The sequence below is a fragment of the Neoarthrinium moseri genome (assembly GCF_022829205.1).
Source record: "Neoarthrinium moseri strain CBS 164.80 chromosome Unknown scaffold3_Wmoseri_CBS_16480, whole genome shotgun sequence".
In the NCBI taxonomy this organism is placed as follows: domain Eukaryota; kingdom Fungi; phylum Ascomycota; class Sordariomycetes; order Amphisphaeriales; family Apiosporaceae; genus Neoarthrinium; species Neoarthrinium moseri.
This window is the reverse complement of record NW_026055117.1, coordinates 1,082,918-1,095,778: the sequence shown is the minus strand read 5'-3', so window position 1 is coordinate 1,095,778 and position 12,861 is coordinate 1,082,918. Positions and strand designations below refer to the sequence as shown.

The window sequence follows — 12,861 nt, the reverse complement described above, 5'->3', positions numbered from 1 at the left end:
TGAGGTATTCAAGGCTGCCTGACCCCTGTCCATCCGCACCTATAAAAGCCAGACGTGCCCTGTTGGTTGACCTTCACGGTTCCCACCCCCATCCACCCCATTCACCCTCTATTCTCCTGCTTCTGCGCACTACAACTTTCAAGCGAGTAGCCCATTGACTCCAATCCCAAGCAAGATGGACCAACGACTGCCTCTTATTCTTGGTGCATCTATCATGGCCACACCGTCAACACTTCAGTTATGCCTTGCGATAGCTGTCATTGTTGTTTCTTGCAAAGTTGTTTCCTACGTTTTCATGTCCTGCATCACACTCTTTAGCACCGGAATGCTAGGTGAGGTTTCCGAAGAAGGTACGCGATCTCGTTCAGATATACTGACTGCTTGCGCTAGCTCAGCTACAGTCCTTACGAGCCTCGACCCCCGCCCCAGGGACTCAGTTATCTGCGAACCGAGAGCCAGCAGTCGCACCACCTGCACCACGACAGATGCAGCCGATAAGTCAACAAGCAGCTATGTCAGGCCCCGTCTGTGCATACCCATATAAACCTGGTAGTGACATTGATCGTCAGCATCCCTTCATAACTCGTACTTGCAACTTGAACTGATCATTGCCGATGCAGGCTTTTGGGTCGAATACGAAGGACAACGGGAGAAGAGATCTAAGTATTTCTATACACCACGCCCTTTGATGGCCTCTGAATGATGCGATGCTCGTCGCTTCCATCAAGTAACCGCACTGGGTTGCAAGTCAAAAATATGATCGCAAGAGTTTAGCTGCCATCAGTCCCGTTTGACTACATGGCATTTAAAAACGCCCGACCGGGACCCAGCTTCTCGGTCTCCGTAAAGGCAACGAGTGTAGAGGTTTCCCATCACAGAATGAACAACATGCTTTCAGATGAGGCGTCATTGATTTCCCTCCACATTGAAAACTTCTTCATTTCATCCTAAAAGAAAAGAGATTAAAAAAAAAAAAAAAGGCTTAAGGGTCGTTGGTTATAAGGAGACCAATACAGTTTCTTGAACTGATGTCAATGGTAGTGGAAGGCTAACAGACGTCTGCATTTGAGAAACGGAGCGTGGGTCTCTGTCGAAACTGGGTCATAGATGAGCCATGGGCAAAAGACAGAGCTAGCCTTTGTCTTAGCTGCCAAGCGCAATGCGGCCTCACGCGTGGGTTTGAAGTGTGTAGTAATGGTAACAAGATAGACTGGCTTTTATTTGCAACTCGCTCATTCCAAAACTTGCCTCAGTGTCTGTTATTAAGCAATTATTATTAGTTTGAAGTTTGCGCTTGATCTGAGCAACCCGCATTGAATCTGCCTCCGTAGCGAATTCGCGAGTGGCCTAGAGCTGTTGGTTGCCCACTCTTTTTACCTTGAGATCCTTGAACGTAGGCAAACGTGTTTGGTTTCCAATGCAATAGAACGCAAAAGGATATCCTGTTGGAGATTACGTTTCCACTTGACACCACGCGGGTTCGACTCTATTGGAGCGACGATTGCAGGTTGCGATAATAAGGCCCCAACACGCAGCAAGTGAAATATCACAGCGTGCCCCTTCCCCGGCGACCCCGACCCCCTGGGCGAACAAGGTTGGGGCTGTGATACCTCCAACTTCTCTGCAGTTCGATACTCTTCTGTGTCCCATCCAATCTACAGGCCATGATTAGCGCTCATGATTCATAGTATCGAACATTGTAAATTATTTTTGTACAAGAAATCGTAGACAAGCCTTCCCAGGATAGAGCGCCGTTCTGTTATCGGGCTGATCGAATGGGGTTAAAACGGCCAAGCCCATAGGCAGCCGGATCTTATCGTTGACTACGACAGACATGATTTGGCTTAAAGTACAGTGGCATGGACCTTCGACACCATTGCGGCTGAGATTTTTGGGCGGATTCTATCGCCCATCACCTGTAAAGTTTTCTTGACATCCGTAGTCGTGGGGTCTGTTTCAAATATTTTGGCAGGTTAGCTGAAATTATTCGTCCAACGTATCACTCGGTGATTGGCCTACACCTTCAGGTTGCCTGTTTCAGCAACATAGATTATGATTTCCGAACCTTACCAGTTTGGTCTTCATCTCTTCTTAAGATCGTCCGTGAATTCCAATCCTGCCGCTGAGCGCTACCTTCTGAGCAGTGTATGAGATGAGGGACTAGACTTTAGCATCGATCTAACCTAACAATCATGGGTGGGTGAAAGAACTAGTTCAAGGAAAACGTGGACAAGTTAATCAATACGAAGATTTATGACTAGCCTGGTCAGGAGTCCTAGATGTATGCACTAGGTTTACTTACGTTGATTTTTGATACTCGTTGATTGTCCTGAGGGTCAAAGGGCTAATAGTTGACGTTATAAACTTATTCGCCCTTCTTCAAATGTATAGTACAGATCATAATTCATGGCTTAGTGAGGCCGCTATTCGCAGAGCCTGTCATCACCGTAATCATGTCTTTTGTATTCCACGAAAGATTTCCAGTGAGCAGCGCTTGCACTTCGAAGAAAAAGTTCACTGTGTGAAGAGGAAGTCGTCAAGCACGTAGCAACGGAACAGCCTGCGTAACGTGGCGACAAAGAATGGAAGATGCGGCCACAACATCGAGACCGTTGGCTGACGCGTTTTCTTAGGATAACGGAGACCGGCTTCATTTGATATATATAAGCAACTACGGTCACTCTTTTCTCTAGCCGCCCCACGCGAGGCTGATAAATGACGCCAAACTCCAATTTTCGTATGGTTTTCCCTGTTATATTCATGTCCGGCCCCGTATAGAGCCTTAGAGAGGGAGCCTCTCATGCTTGAACCTCTTCTGGCCCTCACCCTCACCATACGCGGCCGTCACCTGACCAGCGCCCCGGATCTTGTACTTGTAGATCATCAGGCCCTCCAGGCCAACGGGGCCACGCGAGTGGATCTTGTTGGTGCTGATGCCGACCTCGGTGCCAAAGCCGTAGCGCATACCGTCGGCCAGGCGAGTCGGTGCGTTCCAGTAAACACCGGCTGCGTCAACGCTGGCCATGAAGCGCTCGGCGAGCTCGGATGACGACGTCATGATGGCGTCTGTGTGCTTGGACCCGTGGGTGTTGATGTGCACGATGGCCTCGTCGATGTCGCTCACGGTCTTGACGGCAAGATCCAGCGAGAGGAACTCGGTGTCGAAGTCGGCATCTTGAGCATCTACCAACTTCTCAGAGCTGGAGGCTGAGAGCTTGTTTGCCAGCGCTGCCTTGCTCTTCGCGTCACATCGCAACGTGACACCCTTCGCGATAAGAGCCTCGGCGGCAACGGGCAGTAGTGTTTCTAGGGCAGACTCCTGAACCAACAGGGTCTCCAGACTGTTGCAAGCGGCAGGGTAGCTGGTCTTTGAGTCAACGATGACATCTGCCGCCAGCTTTGGCTTGGCAGATTGCTCCAAAAAGATCGAGCAGAGGCCATCGGCGTGACCCAGGACGGGAATCTTGGTCGATGACTTGATGTACCGCACCAGCTCGTTTCCTCCCCGAGGAATGACAAGATCAATGTACTTGTCTAGGTCAAGCAGTTGCGGGATAACATCCCTGGTCGTGACGAGCTGGACGGCGCCATTTGGTACTTGCGTCTTGTCCAGCGCTTCTGAGATGACCTTGGAAATGGCAACGAAGGACTCTGTCGACTCTTTTCCACCTGTCTTGTAGTTAGTATCCCGGTCAAACAAGCATTGAAGTAAAGAAAGAATTTACCCTTCAAGATTGCCGCATTGCCCGACTTGACGGCCAATGAGGCAATGTTGGCAATGACTTCTGGCCGCGCCTCGAAAATGATCAACAGAACGCCAATGGGACAAGTGACTCGTTCCAATTCCAGGTTGTCATCCAGCTTTGTCCGGAGCGTGACCTTGCCGACTTAAACGTAGTCAGTGAGGCGGTGGTACAGCCAACGTCGGCGCATATGACTCACCAGGGTCATCGAGGTCCTGGACGTCCAGTATGCCCTTCAGCATGTCCTCCCACTTGCCCTTCTTGTTCAGATCCAGGCGCGCCACCAGGCTCTGGCTCAGCTCGCCGCTGGACGCAGCCTTCCGCGCGAGCTCCAGGTCCCGGGCGTTGGCGGCCAGGATCTCGTCGCGCGCCGCTGTGAGCCCGGCGTGGATGGCCGTGAGAGCGTCATTCCGCGCCGATGCCGGCAGTGTCGCCAGGATGTGGGAGGCGCTCTTGGCCGCCTTGGCCGCATCGGCGGGCGAAGCATTGGTCAGCGACATCTCGGGCGGTTTGGGTAGAGCGCAAAGAGGTGGCAGTTGAGCAAGACTTTTTGGTGATGGCCAAAGTTGACTCCCGCCCTAAAATTTTGGTGTTGGCTCCGAGAACCGCAATTACTCACTCAGCTTCTTAGTTACAAAGACTAGGCCGGAGGGTCACCTTGGGCAAATACTTCCCACCGCCGCCAAGCTGGTAAATCAGGAGATTTGAGTCTTTGTCTCTAAGTCAAGACAGATCTCCGACCTGGACTTTCACTCTTCACTTGTATAAACGCCGGTTCAGGGAGCGTTACTCGCGGGGTTCGAGCGCCGCGATGGAGTAGTACAAGCCCGGCAAGACCCACCTGCTTATGTACGCAGTATAGGAATCCCACCTTTACGGCGTAAAGGCTTTCGAGAACTTTCCCAGAGCACGACTTGATCATGAATAGATGCCTTTGTTATATGTATTATTGTTTCTTATCATATAAGTACAATGATTCGGGCAATTTGCACAGCTAAACTGGTCGCAATTGTGCCTGAGGTCGTCTTCGAAATCTGGGATTGAAAAAGATCTGCAGCCCAGGCGTCTTTTCGTTGGCCTGCGCAAGGCGGTTTTGTTCATTTTATTTATATACCAGCGTCTTTATCGTCCATCTCAGTAGAAACCCCAGTGACCCGCCTCGGTGCTCCTCAAGAAGTCACCGTAATATCCTACGAGCTCCCTGACAACCGAGGCGGCCATGATGCGCCGTATCCACAAGTCTCCGAACGAGCTATGCAGGGTATTTCAATCTGGCAAGATGCTCGTGTAAATGCTCAGCCAGCTTTCCTCAGTGAGTTATAGTGTTCCCCAAGCCCGTACCCGTGGCGGTAATACGCCAGCCATATCCGGCCCCTGTCGGACGGTGTACTCGACGGCTCGATGGTCTCTGTCCGGCCGTCCTGCAGCACCTTGATCTCGACCCCGTACACGTTCGCCAGCGCCATGAGCTCGAGCTGACCGCCCCACTCAGCCGTGTCCCTGATCTTGGCGATGTAGGCGTCGAAGTCCTCCTCCATGAAGGGCGCAAAGTCGTCACGGTGGCCGCGCATGTAGTCCGTGGCCCGCCGGCGCACGACCTTGTAGGGCAGCTGGCCCTTGGCCTCGGCCTCCGGCGCCAGCGCGGTGCCCTGCTGCGTCAGCTGGTCCGCGACGGCCGAGAATAGGCAGTGCCCGTCGGGCTGGATCTCCTTCTCGACGAGCCCGTTGGCCTTGAACTCCTTGAGCAGGTACGTCTTCTCGATCGCACGGTGGTCCGTCATGCCTTTAGCCTCTTCCTCGGCCGCTACGGCGGCAGCCTCTTGTTCAGCGGCGCGGCGGGCCATGCGCTCCTTCTGGCGGTTCCGTTTCTTCCCGGCTTGCTGTTGTTGGTCGTGGCTCGGCGGTGTCTCTGCGTTCGATATCGATGTGTTCTCGAGCTGTTCCGCCACGCCATTCACGGCTGGCGTGGTCGCCTCGGCCGCTTGGTCTTGTGTCGAGCCATTGATCTCGCCGTCGGACGCTGCATCGTCGCCAATGGGCTCCCCGCTGAGGGCTGCCAGCTCCTGCTCTTGTTGCTCCTTCAGCCGGCGCTCGAGCTCGGCGCACTCGTCGTTCACGCCCTTGCGCGTCTTCTTTGTCGCATTCTTCTTCTTGCTCGTTATGCGCCCCTGCAGATCCCGCTGCTCCTTGCGATGCCGCGCTTGCAGGGCTTCTAACGTTTCCATTATGTGTCGTGATGCAAACCAAGGCTCCCTGCCTTCTTTTCAGAGCCTTGACAAGGCTCCAAGGCTCGTATGCTGGAAAAGCTAAGAAAATCTGATTCGGGTATTGTCTCCGAGCGTTAGGTCTCTGGCAATTTTCCTGGCAGACGGCGATTCTTCCTGATGGATGGAGGGGCTCAGGGCGCCCAAGTGGCGCTTGGCGGGGTAATTGCACACCAAAAGTCCACGGGTTACAGGGGTTCGGGAGGACCCGCTGGCCCCGTCAAGACTGCAGATGCATGGAGCCTGTGTGACCTTCACAGGGGTTGATGGGAAGGTTACCTTTAGTCTTGGAAGGAAATCAGAGGCATTTGATAAGGGCTTTAGAGCAGAAGATTCCGAGTGTTGTGACGAAGATCATTGGATGCTTCAGTTGAGCTACCTAAGAAGTTGAAGATTACTCTATATACATGTAAAGTCTTCTCTTGACCTGAGAATGATGTACCGACACTGGCCTCGAGACCAGATTCCTTGATATTCTACCCAACCCTCGCCCCTAATCCTACATCGCTCGGGCGCTGACCCTCGTCAATCGGAGGGGAAAGACGGCGAGACCCTCATCTCCTCGAGAATGGGGTAGCCTAGAATGCGACGCAAGTAAACAGTGTGAAAGTGACTGACTCGAGCAGTATGTGTAAGACTCCATAGTTGTCTCAGATACCATGGGCCACAATGGTTTTGTGCTCCTGAACTCCGTGCCCAATGATAAACAAATCGCCTCAAATTTCAAAACGTGCAGAATCCTCGCAGGCTCGCAGGAAATGCTCGCACTAGGGGTATCGGGGTATCTCTCGCGCGCGCAAAGTGTTTTTTTGTTTCCTCCTTCAGTTCAAACTTGGCTTTGTGCCTCAGCCATCTCAAACCTAGAAACCCTTGAAAGGGTCATCACGGAAGTAGTCCTCCTCACCTCCGGTCCTGCTTCCTCCATGCCAGTCGTCCGTGCCGCGCGTGGTCCGCGAGTTGTAGCTATCCCGGTGCCTGCTGCGGCTTCGGCGACGACGGATCTCTTTGCTCCGTCTCCTCGCTCTATACCGAAGCTCCTCATGCTCGTCCGGGTACTCATTGACGCTCGGAAAAGCTAGTGGGCTAATGAACGCTTCCATGCGGACCGTGCCGATGGCCTCAAAGAAGTTGTTTCCGGGCCGTGATGACGCCTCTGACGTCCGCTGAGAACCGACTGTACTCATGGCCCAGGTGGATTGCCCCGAGTGGCCGTTGCTCGACCCTTGAGTGTATATGTCAGATATTCCAGCTGTGCCTACACTGTTGCTGGCATTGCTGTTGGTAGATGTGTGATATGAGCTTTGAATTGGTGAAGAGAAGCCACGGAAGGAAATCGGTGGTGGGATGTGACCGCCCGTGTTGCTCCTCTTACGTCCATGAAGAACCACCTGGTTGGCACGTTCGTGAACCCGTTCCATGGTCCGCTCTTGGTATCGAGGGACGAGTGGCGGCTCTGCCACATCCCGTGACAGGTCCCGCACGTGGCCTAGAACAGGAGCAAACGATTCGGGTCTGAATGTCGGCGCTTCTTCCAGTTGGTTGCCATGGGCAGGAGCCTCCGGTCGTACTGCCGCCGTACCCTTGCCCTTCTTCAGCATTATGGAGTCACGTATGCCAGGCTTCCTCGACTTGCTGGGCAGCGGCCCGAAATCAGGAGTGGGTGCCAGTTTCGCTGCCGTTGGCCCCAACGGAGGGGGTGCGGCGGGCGAGATCATGTCTGGAACTGCCTGTTGAGAATGGGCCAAGAATGCCAAAGATGTCAGCCACAAGTAGTGTCTCTCTGACGAGGTGGCAGTGAATTTGAGCGCTCGCTGCGGTGTTAAAATAAGAATGGAGCGGTTGAAGATCTGAGTGATCCCCTTGGGGGGCGGGTTGTCGTCCTTGACATCCAGCACCGACTGGATTGTTACTATGAAAAGTCAGTCATCGTTCTAAGTCGTCAATTAAGCTGCTCAAAACTTACGCTTACGTCCAGACTTGCCCATCAAGGCGCTTCCAGACACTGGCTGCTTGCTGCTCCACAAGATAGAGCGCTCATATGGCGCCAACCATACCCATCGCTTGTGACGGTCATTGCTCTCTTCGGCTTTCGTGTCGGCCATGCCGAATGATTTCCGTCTCCTTACATACTTGAACATCCATTCTCCCACCATGGTTTGAGCGATCGCATCTACGACGCTCGAGGCGGGTTGGGAGCTGGCAACTGAGTTCATGTTTGTGTTTTCAGTGTTGGCCGTGGTCGTCGAGGGCTGAGACCGATGACCTCGGTACCGTGGCGCTCTGTAATCGCGTCTCGGTGTGGTAATGTCGTTGTTCGGCAAAGGTGGCAGGCCAGGACTCCTAGGTGCTTCGTCGGACGGCGACATTGGAGGCGGAGAACGGCTTTGGCGGCGCAATCTCTGCTGGCGAGGTATAGCTGCGGCAGAGCGGGATTTGCGAATGCTATTTGATCTATGCGGCCCATATGGCCCAGATCTCATGCGGCGGTGCCAACTCTCTCCAACTCTAGTCGGGCTGTGCTGACCGTCACTGGGATTGCTAGAACTGAAAGGCGGTTTGCGCGAGCTTGCCCTGGTAGGAATCGGAAACGGCGGGTCTCGTTGGTCCGGTAGGCTAGGGCTTCGAGAGCGTCCCTGGTGAGACGCGATGCCGCTCTGGATCATTGCAGACTTCCGCATTGCTCCTGGCCGAGATGCCATTGGCTTGCTGATGGAAGGCTTACGGGTCACCGTGTCGCGCCCCTGAGCGAGATTGAAGCTGCTGTAAATCTCAGAGCTGCCCATCTGCCTCATAGAGCTTCGAGGTTCACGAGGAACTGAAGGGGCTGGGTCGATAGTCGACGTCGTCCCTGCAGATCCTCGCTGCCTATGGCGGCCAGCTTTCGACATCGGCGCAGATAATGCTGTTCGAAACTCCGAATCGCTGCCGTCACCATCCGCCAGATCGTCGGCATCATCCGAACTCCCCGCATCAAATCCAGCAAACAGACTGCTGATGCGATGTGGCCGTCTCATTGGGGCCCGATGGCTCGACAAAGGTCCATCATCGTTGTTACCAGGGTACGCATCGTGGGTTTCGATATCGTTATATCCTGGTGACGTCGGGGGCGACGAAGGTATGTCGTTAGTCAAACTTCGTTTTGTAGCCAAACGTCGGGGATTCCGCGCCGGTAGGTTCCCTGGAAGAGGCGTAAAACTATTCCCATTCCCACCCACAGTAGGCGCAGCGATATTTGGCGATGCCGGGCGAGATCGAATGGCAGATGGATGGAGATGAGGGGGCAGTTTATCGAGCCGCGTATCGACCCGGATTTCATCAGTCTGGACACCGGTGGACATCGTTGGAACTGCTTGGAGAATGGAAACCTGGCAGCCAAAGTCTTTAACATACTGAGGCAGTCGATGGGCATGTGGGGATGGGGGCCGACTGGTCGGTGGGTGTATACTGATGCTAGGAATTGTCAACTGCTCGACAGAACGGGGCCTCTCAGCGGGCGTGTTCTCCGTTTGTGTACCGGAGGTTACCATTTGAGCTGCATTAGGCTTAACCTCAACAGATGGCAACGAGACAACCTGAAGTGGCGTCACGGGTGTTCGAGGCGGGCTGAGTGGTGCTTCTAGCGTCTGTGACCCAGCAGAAACCATCAACTTCGATACGTTAGGTGGTTCAATAGGCGGCAGTTTGTTGATATGAACCCGCTTGCGGCTTTGGTTCGCCTCCCATTCACCACGATGCGGGCTTTCGAATTCTTGTGGCTTATCTGTCTTGACGATTGGTTCAGGCGTTGATGGTTTCACTGGAACCAGCTTGGGCGAAGGAGGTGGTGAGAACTGAATACCCGTATCCGTATACGTCGGCTTGGGTGCGGGCGGGTTCTCGTCGTCTTCCCGGATGCCGCCCTCGAGTCTGTCCAGAACAGACTGGTTCATGAACAGGCGTCCGCGAGCGACGCTTCCGGGCCGTATCTGACTGTCACTGCTCATGTTACGTCGATGAGCATGAGGCGCCGTTTTGGACATTGTGCTGTCTCGACTTTGGGTACGTCCGTGACCAAAGTATGATAGAGCACTCTGCCGCCCGTCCGGGTCTGTCTCGTACTCATCGTCGTCGTCGAAGTTAAGCTCGTCCGCAAGACTGTGACCATTCGCCTTGGTTGGAGCCACCGAATATCGTACGCTATTCGTGATACTCATTGACCTCATGCTAGCGGCATCATTGTCCTTTGTGGCATCCTCGAGTTCCGAATCTACACCCGTCTGTTGGCCCTTGGCTTGTGCAGCCTGGAAAGTGGACACCTCATCAAGAATGGCCTTCAACCGAGTATCCGCAACGTGCAGCTTCCTTTCATATTTCCGGCGCTCTTCTTCCCAATCATCTTTTTCCTTTGCCCACAAGGCGTGGACCCTTTGGGAGTCTTCCTCTTGGCTGCGAACCTTCTTCTGAGACACCTCAAGACGTTTCTTTGTCTCTGTGATGCCGTCAACAGCCTCATCACGCTCCCGGGCCAGCTCGCTGAGAGCCGACGACGTTCCACCCTCCAGCAAAGCCAATTGACGTTTCAGAGATCTGCTTTCCTTTGCAGTGTTGACTAGAGTGGCCTGGAGAGACTCCTGCTCCTCGCGCGTAGCATGTAGGGTTGCCTCAAGGCTGTCTATGAACTTGAGCTTGTCTTCCTGGTCCCTTCGTAAATTCAAGATTTCCGCAACCAAGTTTGCATGGAGAGTAGGCGTGAACCGACGCGGATCCAGGATGCTGATCGATTCGTCGATTGTCACGTCCTTCGAAGAGCGCTTCGAGTGTCTCTCGTTTCGCTCTGAGGGCAGGGGCGGGGGAGGAGATGATTTGATTCCAGGAGGCGTGACCGACCCCCGCGATCTCCTCGATCCTCTTGATGGCGTCCTGTAGGGCGTGGCGGACGGCGTGGGGAGCGCCGCCGCTGCGGCGCCGCTCAACTCGTCTTCAGTCTCCCAAGCAGCCATGGCTCCTGATCAGACGCACTCCCGTTGCCTACACCTTGGAGACAGCTAGGTTGACCTCAGCTGTACATGAAAGCAGAGTATCCCACTGAAGTCCAGGAGAATGCTGCTACTTAGGGCCCCTTTCAACCTTATCTAAGGAAAAGATGGAGACCGGTGCTTAACATAGGTCGTGTATACCCCTGCGCTGCGTGATCCGGGGTGCAAGATCACGGTATAGCTGCCGTCCGCGGCGACTGCCCCTGCGTATAGCACGCCTAGCCCCACCGTTAGCATTGGCCACCTTGGACAACGTATGAGGATTGCGAAGCTGTAGAAAGATGCAGGGGATGCGCTTGAACTTAATACAACTTACGACGTGGAAGATTATAGGGTGCTGCGGCGTAGTGCAAGCAGTGCCACCTTGAAAAAGGGGGATCCCAGATCAGTAATGCAACCTCAAACCAGCGGGCTCTCAGACTGCAATATTGCAGGGATCGTCAAGAGTCCCTAAACCAGGCTCGGCAGATTATTGGAATTCGGTATGGACACCGCGAAAGCAGCTCGCCCGAGGCGTATTCTTTGGGGCACCTTAAATCTCGATTGTTGCCAGAGTCAATCCGTGCACTATCAACGATGCCGTGAGTAAACACAGCTTTGACGCATCGTGGTCGCGGGGGAGGTCGCTATGGGTGTGGGTTCATGCGCCGGCAGGCATCCGTTGACTTTCGAAACTTGGAAGTGCTCGAGCCCTCGCGATGACCAGGAGGGAGCTGCGCGCAATGTGATAGGTATTTATATCAGGAGCGAATCGCAAGAGAGGATTGTATAACGTATCTGCGTCATGGGAGCGTTCGAGTTAGTGTTGCACCGGAATTGTATGCCTGGTCGTACAAGGTGAAGCTCCAAAGGTGAAGCTCCAATGAGCTTCCCGAACAGCGCCCGCAATAGAATACTCAGACACGAAAAAAGCAAAGAGTTAACTTACCAACGACAGTGGAGAATGTCTGACGAAGACAAAGGAGACGAAATGATCAATTTATCGAATTGATCTGAGCCCAATGGCTAAAACCTCAGCATCGGGTAAGTAGCAGAAACCTCAGATACTGGGAAAAGAGTTCCCCGGATCAGAATTCCCAAGTCACGTCGCGAGGAAACTCGCGCAACGTCAATAAAGAGGTAGACCACGGGTCGAAAGCTTGACGGCAGGGGAAAAAGGAACGAGGACGGATCTCGCAACTTCAAGCTGTGGTCAAAGCAGAAAAGGACATGCGCGGCGCCGCTACAAGTAATAACGAATACCCACTTCGACTGGCATCAGAGAACCGGGATGCGAGGGTGACAGGCATGCACCTACGAGGAGCGCGAGCACGGGGGACAAGGGCTCCGCAGGACACTAGCCAGTAGCCACGATTCTCGGCGAGCGTGGGGTTTGCGAATGTGCAGGTGTCACTGTGCCCTGCATTGGATCCCTGGAGGTCTCACGCAGTATCCCCGCCGCAGCGCCGATGGGGACCAAGGGACTGTATCCAAGTGGAAAGGAGTCGCGTCGTTCCCTGGGTTAGTCGTACGAATCGGGGAGGCAGGCCAACCGCTGGGCGTCTATCAGAGCAGTCTACAGCATCCCGCCCGCACTCATGCCAACCAGTGAGAGAATTGGCAGGGTGAAACGGTTCCGGATTGGTGGCAGACGCAGGTACAAGCGTCCAATTAGTTACTTAAGTGAGAGCGGAAGCGGGAAAAGGAGACCAAGCTTCAAGCTTCGAGCTTCGAGCTTCGATCAAATTGAGCGGCGGTTCACCTGCCAAAGCTCGACGGTGGCGCCCACTGCTCCGGACGGTCTGTTGAGTTGGCCCGCTGGGTCTATCAAGCAAGTAACTTAGGCAATTACTTAGTTTA

The 12,861-nt window shown here is 53.9% G+C and overlaps 3 protein-coding genes across 3 annotated transcripts; all 3 read right to left on the bottom strand.

Annotated features, from left to right (window-relative positions):
• Nucleotides 1-2,782: 2,782 nt before the first annotated feature.
• On the bottom strand, nt 2,783-4,243 carry JN550_001710 (uncharacterized protein; the record flags this gene model as incomplete). Its single annotated transcript, XM_049312924.1, has 3 exons — nt 2,783-3,669; nt 3,726-3,887; nt 3,943-4,243. 3 exons carry the CDS (start codon nt 4,241-4,243, stop codon nt 2,783-2,785), a joined length of 1,350 nt encoding a protein of 449 aa, XP_049176561.1.
• Nucleotides 4,244-4,877: 634 nt separating this feature from the next.
• Nucleotides 4,878-5,968, bottom strand: JN550_001709 (uncharacterized protein; the record flags this gene model as incomplete). Its single annotated transcript, XM_049312923.1, has 2 exons — nt 4,878-4,995; nt 5,085-5,968. 2 exons carry the CDS (start codon nt 5,966-5,968, stop codon nt 4,878-4,880), a joined length of 1,002 nt encoding a protein of 333 aa, XP_049176560.1.
• Nucleotides 5,969-6,867: 899 nt separating this feature from the next.
• On the bottom strand, nt 6,868-10,986 carry JN550_001708 (uncharacterized protein; the record flags this gene model as incomplete). Its single annotated transcript, XM_049312922.1, has 2 exons — nt 6,868-7,916; nt 7,971-10,986. 2 exons carry the CDS (start codon nt 10,984-10,986, stop codon nt 6,868-6,870), a joined length of 4,065 nt encoding a protein of 1,354 aa, XP_049176559.1.
• Between the last annotated feature and the right edge of the window lie 1,875 nt (nt 10,987-12,861).